General features: G+C 34.9%; 1 protein-coding gene across 2 annotated transcripts; it reads left to right on the top strand.

Annotated features, from left to right (window-relative positions):
- Positions 1 to 6,226: 6,226 nt before the first annotated feature.
- On the top strand, positions 6,227 to 13,664 carry gdpd3b (glycerophosphodiester phosphodiesterase domain containing 3b). Of its 2 annotated transcripts, none has more exons than XM_067429212.1 (10): positions 6,227 to 6,497; positions 9,072 to 9,114; positions 9,192 to 9,327; positions 9,401 to 9,446; positions 9,541 to 9,659; positions 10,311 to 10,400; positions 10,501 to 10,634; positions 12,670 to 12,729; positions 12,819 to 12,870; positions 12,963 to 13,664. In XM_067429212.1, the coding sequence occupies exons 1-10, from the start codon at positions 6,353 to 6,355 to the stop codon at positions 13,104 to 13,106; spliced, it is 969 nt and encodes a 322-aa protein (XP_067285313.1). In that variant the 5' UTR covers positions 6,227 to 6,352; the 3' UTR covers positions 13,107 to 13,664. The 2 variants fall into 2 exon arrangements, with proteins under 2 accessions (XP_067285313.1, XP_067285314.1); XM_067429213.1 differs by lacking the exon at positions 6,227 to 6,497 and adding an exon at positions 7,200 to 7,303.
- The last annotated feature ends 79 nt before the right edge of the window (positions 13,665 to 13,743 follow it).

Genomic DNA, 13,743 nt, shown 5'->3' with positions numbered 1-13,743 from the left:
TCTTAAAGTTTGGTTTTTGGATTTGAGATAGTTTTGTACCTTTAACAGAACTTTTAAGTGTGAGCAGCTCTGTTGATTTGAGGATATACTTCTCTCCAGTAAGCAAGTCAATGGCCAGAGATATTGAATTTATGATCTAAGTTGTCAGTGTTCACAATTATTATTTAGTTTTATGAATAAGTCACAAAAACATTAAAGTCATTCCATGACGTTCTTTCTTTATTGGAATCAATAGTTCTGTGAAGAATGCTTAACCTCTCCATTTTTTCAAAGGGTTTTGGTTATTAAAATGTTCTTCACATTAAGGGAAAAAACAACAACGAAATGTTCTGTGGGGAACCCAAAATGGTTCTTCTGCATCACTGTGGAAAACCCCCTTCAAAACCTCTATCTTAAGTGTTTACTGGCTATTCACAATGGTTCTGCTCTTGGTACAAGTCGAAGAACCCTAATCTGGTGCCGTTTAGATCCATTTTCCTAAGAGTGTTCCATAAAAAGGCATATTCTGATGTCTTCCAGCCAAACCCAAACTCTGACAGATCATCATCAGACCGCTTCAGCATTACTTCACCTTAACATTGTTATTGTAGTTGTTGTTTTTGTTGTTCATTCACAGTCATGTGATAAAGCAGGGCTGTGAGAGCGAGGGGAAGTGGAGGTGTCAGTCTCGGAGGGGGGTGGATGTCATTACTGTCGACAGCGTGTGTCTGTTACAGACTTTACAGGGACTGTAAGGCCTAATGGCAGCTAATGTGTTTATGAGTGCCCAGGTGTGTGTCTTTAAGCAACAGTAGCACGACTAGACTAGCGTAACAAGGCCGTTTTGGGATAGTGAGTTGTACCATGTACACTCGTGACTGTATATAAACTACCATTCAAAAGTTTGGACACATTTCCCCATTCTCTTTGATGGGAAAGTGTGTCCAAACTATTTACTGGTAGTGTATCATATGCTGTTATTCTTGTGTATGTTCAAATATGAAAACATTGGTTGCCATTCAATCTCACTTCACACTCACAAACTCTTTTCTTTGTGCTTATTTGTTAAAAAATAAAATGCTAACACTTTAGAATACTGTTCCATCATAATGAACATCTACACAGGAACAAATGAGCAACGCATTAGTATTAACAAGAAACTCTGATTAACAAATTAGTAATAGTGCTTAGTCAAATCTATTAGCAATAACTACTATTATTTCACACCTTTCAGAGGACTACTATGAACTATTCAGGTTCATAATTAATGTGAATAATACATAATATAGGTAATGGTAACCTAGTAGTAATGACTCAAGTATTACCAAATCCTTCAGAAGGAATTACTAAATATTTTCACTTAAGAATCAGTATTCATCTAAAATAAAATAAAAAACAAACAAAACAACATGATACCTCTCTAGTAATTACTGAAGACATTTGGCTTTAGATAGTAATTCCATCAGATGGATTTGTTTTTTGTTAATAGTAGGTAATAGTTTTAACAGTGTTATTAATTTGTTCCTTTGTAGTTATCAATGAGGGAACAGTTTTCTAAAGTGTTACCAGTTAAACTAACTCAGTGTTCCTGAATATATTTAAAATGATGTGTAATGTGCAAACCCGATTCCAAAAAAGTTGGGACACTGTATAAATTGTCAATAAAAACAGAATGCAATGATGTGGAAGTTTCAAATATCAATATTTTATTCACAATACAACATAGATGACATATAAAATGTTTAAAATTAGAAAATGTATAATTTTAAGGGGAAAATAAGTTGATTTTAAATTTCATGGCATCAACACATCTAAAAAAAAGTTGGGACAAGGCCATGTTTACCACTGTGTGTCATCCCCTCTTCTTTTTATAACAGTCTGCAAACGTCTGGGGACTGAGGAGACAAGTTGCTCAAGTTTAGGAATAGGAATGTTGCCACATTCTTGTCTAATACAGGCTTCTAGTTAAACAGTCTTAGGTCTTCTTTGTCGCATCTTCCTCTTTATGATGCGCCAAATGTTTTCTATGGGTGAAAGATCTGGACTGCAGACTGGCCATTTCAGTACTCGGATCCTTCTTCTACACAGCCATGATGTTGTAATTGATGCAGTATGTGGTCTGGCGTTGTAATGTTGGACAATGCAAGGTCTTCCCTAAAAGAGACGATTTTTGGATGGGAGCATATGTTGTTTCTAGAGCTTGGATATACTTTTCAGCATTGATGGTGCCTTTCCAGATGTGTAAGCTGCTCATGCCACACACACTCATGCAACCCCATACCATCAGAGATGCAGGACGCTGAACTGAGTGCTGATAATATCTTGGATTTTCCTTGTCCTCTTTAGTCCGGAGGACATGGTTTCCCAGTTTTCCAAAAAGAACAATTTTGATTTGTCTGACCACAGAACAGTTTTCCACTTTGCCACAGTCCATTTTAAATGAGCCTTGGCAGAGAAAACACATGCACTTCTGTATCATGTTAAGATATGGCTTCTTTTTGACCTATAGAGTTTTAGCCGGTGACGGTGAATGACATGGTGGATTGTATTCACCGACAATCTTTTCTGGAAGTTTTCCTGAACCCATGTTGTGATTTCCATTACAGTAGCATTACTGTATGTGATGCAGTGTCGTCTAAGGGCCCGAAGATCACGGGCATCCAGTATGGTTTTCCGTCTTTGACCCTTACGCACAGAGATTGTTCCAGATTTTCTGAATCTTTGGATGATATTATGCACTGTAGATGATTATAACGTCAAACTCTTTGCAATTTTTCTCTGAGAAAATCCTTTCTGATATTGCTCCACTATTTTTCGTCACCGCATTGGGGGAATTGGTGATCCTCTGCCCATCTTAACTTCTGAGAGACATTGCCACTCTGAGACGCTCTTTTTATACCCAATCATGTTGCTAATTGACCTAAGTTGCAAATTAGTCCTCCAGCTGTTCCTTCTATGTACATTTAACTTTTCCAGCCTCTTATTGCTACCAGTCACAACTTTTTTGGAATGTGTATCTCTCATGAAATCCAAAATGTCAAAGTGTCTCACTTTCAACAATTGATATGTTATCTATATTGTTTTGTGAATATAATATAATAGTTTATGAGAGTTGTAAATTGCATTCCTTCTTTATTCAAAATTTGTACAGTGTCCCAACTTTTTTGGAATCAGGTTTTTATAAGCATTTCATTTATTCTGTGATGACGTCAGACGGCGACGCACACACGCAGTGTACATGAGTGAGTCACCTGTATGTGAGTTTCCTGGAGAGTACCAGATGTAAATAAAGTCGGACAGTTATCTACTGGCATCATTTTATATGGAGAGACAACAGCAGGGAGTGACATTACACGATGTGACTTGTGCTCTTGTTTTGGACTGTTTGACTAAATGTAGTATGAGTTACTAATGCACTGGGAAATTAGTATTATGTGGATTTATTATCAATTCCTGGTGGAAAGATATTGAAAAAATTACACTGTAAAAAGACCTGTAACATACTGTAAATTAAAGGGAACATTTTTATAAATGCTATAGTAAATTGTTACTCAAAGTTACTTAGTGAAAACTAGTTAAAGATTCACAGACCAGGCTTAAACTAGTCCCAGACTAAAATTAATGTTTAAGCTATTTTAACTGAAAGCATTTCTTATGTCAGTGCCATTGTTTTGTCTCAGCATGTACACCAGTAATGTTTTTTATTCCTACAACACATTTATAAAAGCTTCTTAAATGTTGAAACTGAACTAAGGCATAATCCTGGTTTAATCGTAGTCTGTGAAACCAGGCCTATATGACGTTTTACTCTAAAATAATGTAAAAAATTATGATATTTTGCAAGAAAACCTTTATAATTTATACGGACAAAACAGTAAAAGCATTTTTCCTGAAGTCCATGCATGACGTATGTAATCACATATGACTTTATTTAATAGTTCTTTTTTACTTGTTTAACTTACAACTTCTAATATATATTCTAATATATAGCTGTAATCTGTAATATCTGGTGAATTTGACCTGTTAACTTCTTTAATGCCAACATAATGAAAAAGATGTAGCCTTTGTGATTTCATGAGAGAGTGAGTTTTCTTGTTCCCTCAGTACAGCGGTGTTGTTGTGTGATTAGATCATCTTCTGTTCAGGTTTGATTGTACACATGGTACTGGGACATTTCATAACTTTAATTTACTTGATTATGCCTAAAGGCACAACATGCACATTTACAAAAGTTTGTTTAGTCCAACACATCACCCAGCTAAAAGATAGTCAATACCCTCAGTTCATATTCAGGTCGAAATGTGTTGTGTTAAATATGTGGCAAAGGTGTAGGTGTTTGAAACTTATCTTTAACTCTGTTTGCATAGCTCCACCTTTCAAATAACACAAAAGATGATTTAAGCAATAATGTTTAATTCAGAAAATTCTTAAAAGAGCATGTACACCCCTTGTGATTATTTTTGATTGATTCTGTCATGAAACTTTAAAAACTTTAATGCCACATTAACACTTTAAAGCAGGGTTTATAGAGATAATATAAAATGAAAGTCCAGGACTCTCAAGGACTTCTCAAGCACTACAATCAGAGATCTCACTTATCAAACAATATCTTTCAAAGTCGAAAAAAGGTAAATATATAAATAAAAATAAACTAATAAAACAAAATTGGTATGAATTAAGTGCAGCACAATGACTGTAATTTGAACTATTAAAATATACTATGACAAAGATATTCCGTAATATGTAATTTCTCACCGCTAGAGGTCACTTATTCAAAACAAAGGCGTAACTTGATGACACCTTGATTTTGCTGAGCTTTTATTCTGCCACAGGCGACACGTCTGTTCTGCTTCTTCTGCTCGTGTGTATGTGGGGAAACGTAAAACTGCTTTTATCATATTAGATATATTAGAGTGTTAAAGTGATGTTATAATGCTACTCTGTGCGTTCATTCAGTGGCTACAATGAGACACTTGTTCACACTGCAGTGAGCGAGATCATATCAGGCGGTAAAACACGGTACTCTGCGGTAAATCAAGAACACCAGATTTAAACAATAAGACTAACTGTGTTGAGCTGGAGAACAATGATCAGTTTACTGTCGATGAATGATCCAAACAGTTGCTCACAAAAAACACATCATATATTAAAGCTAAATTTAAATAAAATTAAATTTTTGGTGTTTCTATGGCTTCTACAAAATAATGTCATTGACAGGCGACGAACGGATACGATTCGCGACCTGGTTAAAATCGCTTATTTCTATAACACTGTTCTAGTCGTTTTTACATATTTTAATCCAAAAATCGTACATATTGTGCCTTTAGTATCAACTGTAGTGTGTTATTAAAGCAATATGTAATTAAACATTCGTAATTAAGTTGTCATTTAGTATAATATATATTAACTTTAAATGTAATATCAAATACACACTACATTAAAAAAAATATAATCAAGAACTTACATGTACTTTAGCATGTAAGTCATCGCATCGAAATAAGTGTTTTGAAATAATGTAATATTAAATGTTATATTAAGTAACGCACTACAGTAAAAAACATAATTTTGAATTTTGAAGAGTAGTAATTTTGACATTACAAATAAAGATGTACTTAAGTTCTACTTGAAAAAAACTCTAATTGCATTTAATATCATTTTTAACTATGATACATTTTTATTTAATTGCAAATAATGTGCAATTAAGTGTCCATATTTTTTTAAATATCAATTTTTTTGGGGGAAAGGCCATAATTGAACATTATGACATCTGGGATTTTCCAGCCATCATGACATTGACAAAATGGGATGAGGTTTTGTATGTCTACATATGTAGTTCTTAGAAATCGCCTGTCATGCGTTACACCAACAGCCCTGGGTTTACTAAGCAGAAGTGTGGACTCTGTCAAGTCAGAAGGTTCAGTTCATGCGGTGGTATTTTTTGCAACCATGTGAAACCACAACAGTTCATATAAGGGATAAAACACCAGCCTTTTTACTGGGATCACACAAATGAATAATACTATTTTATGGTTTCCAATATTATAGTTTCACAATCTCAACGGAAGTATGATAACATATGAGATGTGATTTTTTTTAGAAACCACATTTCTTTCATTTTTGGAGCTTATGATATCAGTACTGAACCTCGACCGCACACCCAGTTCTCATGCTTGATCACATGTTGAGTTCAACAGAATGAATGCCATAAAACCTGTGTAGCAGGACTGAAGAGCAGAAAACAGGTGGCTGACTTTGAGGAGCTGCTGATAGAGTACATAGAGCACTATTTGCTTTCTAGAAACTCTTTAACTTAATTATATCCGGTTCTGAGAGTCAAAGTGCAGTTAGTGAGGGATTAACTATAGTTTTCAGAATGGACGCGCTGAGTTGCATTCTGCTTCTCTGCCTTGCTGTCGGAGTTTATGTAGTTTGTTCTGTGTATCTGCTACGCAATCCATGTATCCTTCATAAGAAGAAAAAGCTGGGATTCTACTGCAGACACATTTCACACAGAGGAGGCAGGTGCATTTCTTGTCTGAATTTATGTTTCATTGATTATAACTTTTGTAATCATTATAACTCTTAATCTGTGTGTTGTTAAAATTCTGGGTGCAATCGTTATGTTCTGGGTCAAAATGGATTCAATACAATTCACCAAAAATCACATTACGGAAGAAAATAAGATATAACTCTACAATAAGGTTTCATTTGTTAACATTTAAAACTACAGTTAATTTATTAACTAACATGAACTAACCACAATACATCTTACTGTATTAGTTAATATATTTTTTAATTTTCATAAAAATACAGCTGTTCATAGTTTGTTCATAATTGTTCAGTGCATGAACTAATGTTAACAAATACAACTTTTGATGTGTGTTTTAGAAATGTTGAAATTAACATTAACAAAGATTAATAAATGCTGTAGAAGTGTGGTTTATTATTAGTTCACTAATGAAATCTTAGTTATGTTACCAAAATAAAAATAAAAAAAACCATGTAAAAACAATAAACCTTTAATTTCTCACACACTCAAAAATAAGACTTTTTCTAAGATTTGTGCAATTTAACTAATAGTAAATTTCCATCATACAATCAAATAATCCTTACGTGATTTAATTGAATAATTAATGATAATTGAATAATTAGGTTCAATTATTCATTTAAATTATGTAACATTATTAAATTCAATTTGATATATATATATATAATTTGTGTGTTTTTTGTGGTTTCCTGGAGCTCAAAGATGGCATGGCGTTAGCAATGCTAAGATCAAGGGTTTAAATTCCAGCAAAATTCACAAGCATAAACTGCTAAAAATGTAAGCATCCTACATTTCTTCAAATAAAAGCGTCTGACAAATACTGTCAGAGAGAAGCTCAAAAATGTGTTCAGGTCAAATTGACCAGGAATGTACAGTGGCATGAAAAAGTATCTGAAGCCTTTGGAATTTCTCACATTTCTGCATAAAATCACCATAAAATGTGATCTGATCTTTGTCAAAATGACACAAATGAAAAAACAGTGTCTGCTTTAACTAAAACCACCCAAACATTTATAGGTTTTCATATTTTTAATGAGGATAACATGCAAACAATGACAGAAGGGGGAGGAATAAGTAACTGAAACTTCTGCCTAAGGAGACTTTTAGAGCAATTAATACCAATTTTTACCAAACAATTTAAGTCAGGGGTGTGTCCAATCACTGACGAGTGGCTTAAAGCTGCCCTGCTCACTATAAAACACACACCTGGTAAGAATTGTGTCTTGATGAGAAGCATTGTCTGATGTGCACCATGGCTCGCTCAAAAGAGCTCTCTGAAGACCTGCGATCAAGAATTATTGATTTGTATAAAGCCAGGAAAGGTTACAAAACCATCTCTAAAAGTCTGGATGTTCATCAATCCACAGTTAGAGAAATTGTCTACAAATGGAGAGAGTTTGGCACTGTTGCTTCTCTCCCAAGGAGTGGCCGTCCACCAAAAATGACAACAAGAGTTCAGCGCAGAATACTCAGAGAGGTAAAAAAGAACCCTAGAGTGTCTGCTAAAGACTTACAGAAATCACTGGCACAGTCCTATATCTCTGTGCATACATCGACTATATGTAAAACACTGGCCAAGAATGGTGTTCATGGGAGGACTCCACGGAGGAAGCCACTGCTGTCTAAAAAAAACATTGCTGCACGTTTAATGTTCGCAAAAAGGCACTTGGATAGCCCACAGAACTTCTGGCAAAATATTTTGTGGACTGATGAAACTAAAGTTGAACTGTTTGGGAGGAACACACAACGTCATGTGTGGAGGAAAAATGGAACAGCTCACCAACATCAACACCTCATCCCCACCGTGAAACATGGTGGAGGGAGCATCATGGTTTGGGGCTGTTTTGCTGCCTCAGGGCCTGGACAACTTGCAATCATTAATGGAAAAATGAATTCAAAAGTTTATCAGGATGTTTTGCAGGAAAAGCTGAGGCCGTCTGTCAGAAAGTTGAAGCTAAAAAGAGGATGGATGCTGCAACAGGACAATGACCCAAAACATAGAAGTAAATCAACTTCAGAATGGTTTCAGAACAACAAAATACACATTCTGGAGTGGCCAAGTCAAAGTCCTGACTTGAACCCCATTGAGATGCTGTGGCATGACCTCAAGACAGCAATTCATGCCAGACATCCCAGGAATCTGACTGAACTGCAGCAGTTTTGTAAAGAGGAATGGTCCAAGATTGATCCTGATCGATGTGCCAGACTGATCTGCAACTACAGGAAGCGTCTGGTTGAAGTTATTGCTGCCAAAGGGGGGGCAACCAGATATTAAATGTGATGGTTCAGTTACTTATTCCTCCCCCTTCTGTCATTGTTTGCATGTTATCCTCATTAAAAATATGAAAACCTATAAATGTTTGGGTGGTTTTAGTTAAAGCAGACACTGTTTTTTCATTTGTGTCATTTTGACAAAGATCAGATCACATTTTATGGTGATTTTATGCAGAAATGTGAGAAATTCCAAAGGCTTCAGATACTTTTTCATGCCACTGTAATAGATCGGTAATTAATTTAGTTTAACACTAATTCTTTTTGGCTATAGGGTCTGGAGAGAAGATAGAAAACACAATGGAAGCATATACACAGTGAGTTTCTCTCTTTTGCAATGTCTATTCCCCTCTCCTTTTCTCCACTTTAATCACTTTGTGTGATCATGTGATAGTGCTGTCGCTGTGGGCACTGAGATGTTGGAGATGGACTGTCACCTCACGCTGGATGGCTGTGTTGTGGTTTCACATGATAAAAACCTTTTGAGACAAACAGGATATGACAAAACAATATCGTCTCTTAGATTTCAGGTAGCCATTTTAAATATTTAACTTCTCCCTGCGATTTGTGGTGGAATTTTAATCGTATTTTTTTATCTTTTAGGATTTACCTCTTTATGAAGAGCGACTCGAGGTCACGTTTTATGTTGGTAAGTCCTTTGATACGATTCTGCATTGTCCACTTCTACGATAGTTAGTGCTTTCTAGTAATTCATATCTGAAATATGTAATACCCTGTGTTAGGACACTACAGTACAGGGAAGGACAGAAAGTTTGTGTTGCTGGAAGATGTCTTCAAGAAATTTCCCAACATGCCGATGATGATTGAGATCAAAGAAAACAATGACTTGCTCATTAAAAAGGTGAGATAATAACTGCGTTAATAACATTTAATTTACATTGCTGAAAAAGCGTGTTTCTAGATCACCATCCACCACTAACAAATTAGTTGTATTTTTAATAATTTATTCAAACAGTCTCAAACTCACAAGTTGAAATAGACAGAACAAAAAGTGTAGTCAGAGACGATGGGCCCTATCATACACCCGACGCAATGTGGCTTTTGCTAGTTTCAGTACACAGTTATCATTTCCACGGCCAGCGGCACGTTGTTTAAATAGCGAATGTACTCACCGCTTTTCTTCTCTGCTCTCGCTCATATTAAGTTGCATGAGGTAAACGCATTTGATTAGCCCATCTGTTCACCCATAGGGCTGCTGGTCTAAAAACCAGGTGTGTTCAGGTTTTTCTATCAAAAGTGGATTCGGACACAAGTGCACCTTCACTTCAGACCATGCACTCAGATCAATAAAATAGTCTGCTAAGTCTGCATCAGAATCATGAATGAATCTCAATAAATCTCTTTCTGAATCAACATCTGACTTGCTTACAGACCTGCAAGTTCTTTCAGTGATGTTTATTTGCATTTATTTAGTTAGTTCTTCTACTTGCCTAAATCAAAATGGACCTAATGAAATTCATAATAACTTGGCATGACTTTTATGTTACTGTAGATATCTTGCCTTGTGAAGCAATATGACAGAGAAAGTATCACAGTTTGGGCTTCTGAAGAGTCTGACATTATGGCTAAGTGTCAGAAGCAGGTACAGTGTCCCTACAGGGGTCAGTCATTTTCAAGCATATACAGTGCTTTAACCTTACTGTAAAAGATCTTTGTCTTATCGTATTTTTTCCTATGCGTAGAACCCATCCATACCCTATATGTTCACTATGAGGCGTGGAATACTGCTTTTATTGCTCTTCTATACTGGACTCCTTCCCTTTGTGCCTCTGGGTGAAAGTCTGCTGCTGTTCTACCTGCCCAGGATTATCAACAGGTCAGTTCATCACCTAGTTTTAAAAGAGGAAAGGATTGAAAATTCATAACTGTTCCCTTTTTTTTAAGCGTTCTGAGAGTTATTGGTGGGTTTGAAGTGAAGTTTTTATGATAACTCTTTACAGTACGGTTCCATTTGTAACTTTAGTGATCTACATTAATTAACGTTAACTGATGCTTCTAAAAGCATTTTTCTTTGTTAATGTCCATTTCAACATTTACCAATGTATTAATAATTTCAAAAGTTGTATCTCACATTATTTAACTCTTTCCCTGCCAGCGTTTTAAAAAAAAAAGTAGCCAGCCACTGCCAGCTTTTTAAATCATTTTTTTAAATAAAATATTTTTGTCTGAAGAAAGAACAGACCCTCTGCTTTAAACAACAACAACAAAATATATTCTATTTTATCAACACTTGAATGTGGATAAGTTTAATAAAAAATCAACATTTTGAACAAAAAGGTGAGAAAATCAGGGTATTGTCAAAGACTACATCCAGATCAGATTCAGAACGATGATCAAAACGAGGTCCTGGATCAACATTTAATTCAGTAACGTTAGGTACTCTTCATTTATATGCTGTTTGGTTGCATTATTTTACATGTGCATAAGCATTGCTTATTTCTATTTCTTATTTGCATGTGTTTTGATACGGAAATTTTGTTCAAAAGATGCATAATAGTTCATCTATTTTTCAGGATTCTTATGATTCCTGATTCTTATTTTCCAGGATTCCGTTACATCAACAGAATAAAAAAAATGCAAAAGATAATTGTTACTGTTTAACTCACAATTCTGACTTTTTTTCACAATTGCAAGTTTATATCTCGCAATTCTGACGTCTTTTTTTAGAATTGTGAGTTTTTAAGTCTAATTCTGAGGGAAATAAGCTCACTATTTCTCAGGATTGCGAGTTTAAATGACGCAATTCGGAGAGAGAAAATAAGTCAGAATCGTGAGTTTATATCACACAATTTTGAGAAAAAAGTCAGAATCGTGATAATTGAGAATTTATATATTTTAATCACTGGCGGAAAGAAGCTTCCATAGGGAGCGTTGTCTCATAAATGACAGAAAATTCCGTTAATGGTGGAGAAAGAGTGACCAGACCTGAGCTAACATCAACTAACAATGACAAATACTTCTTTATGTCATTTATTAATGTTAATAAATGGAACCAGGGATTATATACTTTCACTTTAGAATGAGTACTAATTTGGGAGCAAATTGCTTGAATGGTGTGTTTAATAGTAATATCAATACTATTCTTAATGAAAAACATAACAGAACAGTACAATGACAAGCTCACTTAAATGGGCGCTTTTACATTTAGCTCTGAAACTGAATCTTCTGCCGTATATTGTCAGCTTCACTCGTGATAAATTAAATCTGACTCGGGTTGCTGGTCTGTGCTTAGTTCAGTTTTTAATATTAGCGTCTGTTCTCTAACTGAGCAAAATTATTTTTATTACTATAAAACTATCAAAATGACAACGATACATATGACTGTTTATGATTTCATACAGCAATGTCTAAAACAAAAAAACATTTACAAGTCTTGACATCATATCCGGGAGATAAGTCAGTAAATTCGAGTAAAATCACAGGCTTTGTTTATCCCGTGCGAATGTGCCACGCAAAATTTAGATGTGGGGGAGTCATTTCTAAATCACAGAGGTCCCTAGATAATAATAATCCAGTGAGAATAGGGCTAAAGAGAGATTTGTTGATTATAAACAATTTATTTAATACCCAATTAATAAAAATTTGGCCTACTCTTGTTAACATGATTAATTAAATTATGATTAACTAACAATGAAAAATACTTCTAAAACATTTATTAATCTTAGTTAATGCTAATTTCAACATTCATTATTAAAATCAAGTTTGTTTATATTTTATAGACCTGTAACAAATGTATTGAGCATTTGTAGTAAATGTTAGCTAAGCCTTTTTTTTTTTTTTTTAAATGTTACCATTTTTCCATACATTGTATTTTAGTAATACTAATGCAGTAGTTCTGTGTGATCTCTCAGGACTTATATTCCAGAGGAACCCTATCTGAAGAACAGATTTGTTGTGTCTCTTCTTCAGAAGTAAGTGACGTTCATCTGACAGAGCTGTCAAATAGCTTTTCACTGAGTCTTGTGATGTGTGATTGTGTTTATCAATGCTTTACTTACAGATTGACCATGCGGAAATCTTTGTTTGAACACTTGATCAAGAGGGGCTTGCAGGTGAATATGTGACTTTTCTCAGTTGTGTAAAACGGAAAACAGTTCCAACCCAAATTAAAACCATTTATTTCATCTCATATTTGACATCTCAGGTGCAGCTGTTTGTGTGCAATGAGGAGAGCGATATGGAAGCTGCATTTGCAGTCGGAGCTACAGGCGTTATGAGCGACTACCCGACCCTCCTGTCAAACTACATCAAAAAACACCCTCCGCCTCCACCTCCTGCTACTTATTAGTTATTTCAGTTTTTACCAGCAGATAATATAGCCTGGTCTTACCAGACTCTCTTACATTTCATTTGTACTGAACTGAATTCATACTGAAGGAAAATGAAAATTGAGCGGAAGTATGCAGGAGGGCAGAGCCAGGCTACAGATAATGTACCTGTGAAGAAGAATTTTATCCACCTTTTTCCTACACTCCATGAAGCTTATACACTCCATTTTGACAGATAAATAATTGTCTTGATGTTCTATAGAAACATTCCAGTAAACAAAGCTAGGACAAGCAGTGGAAAAAAAGTTAGAAGTGAGGAGATTTCTAGTTTATTTCAGTGAATTTAAATTATATTTTAAGGGCAAAATATATAATGCAATGCAAATAATGATGAACGAGAGTTTGACAAAAACATTCCTAAAAAGCCTGATCATATTTGATACATTTTTTATGAGTTTTCTATTTTATTTTATTTTTTAGAGATAATCAAGTAAACCTAAGCTGCTTCAGTCCGATAAGTGTTCATCTTGAAATATTATGAATTAGGGTTACTTTAAAAATCCTTAAAGTTTCCAAAGCAAAGGCCTTTTAATTACTAAAAAACAAACTATTAATCAGATGACAGAAGGGATGCAGTAGATTGTGTGCAACAGGGTT

This window comes from Pseudorasbora parva, chromosome 21 (assembly GCF_024679245.1).
Source record: "Pseudorasbora parva isolate DD20220531a chromosome 21, ASM2467924v1, whole genome shotgun sequence".
Lineage (NCBI taxonomy): Eukaryota > Metazoa > Chordata > Actinopteri > Cypriniformes > Gobionidae > Pseudorasbora > Pseudorasbora parva.
This window is presented reverse-complemented; position numbering and strand designations above follow the sequence as displayed.

What these genes read in the sequence shown, in the direction of transcription:
- gdpd3b (XM_067429212.1), top strand. Translation starts at nt 6,353, where the DNA reads ATGGACGCGCTGAGTTGCATTCTGCTTCTCTGCCTTGCTGTCGGAGTT. An exon ending in TATCGTCTCTTAGATTTCAG is followed by an intron (nt 9,328 to 9,400) that starts GTAGCCATTTTA and finishes TTTATCTTTTAG; the next exon opens with GATTTACCTCTTTATGAAGA. An exon ending in CTGCCCAGGATTATCAACAG is followed by an intron (nt 10,635 to 12,669) that starts GTCAGTTCATCA and finishes GTGATCTCTCAG; the next exon opens with GACTTATATTCCAGAGGAAC.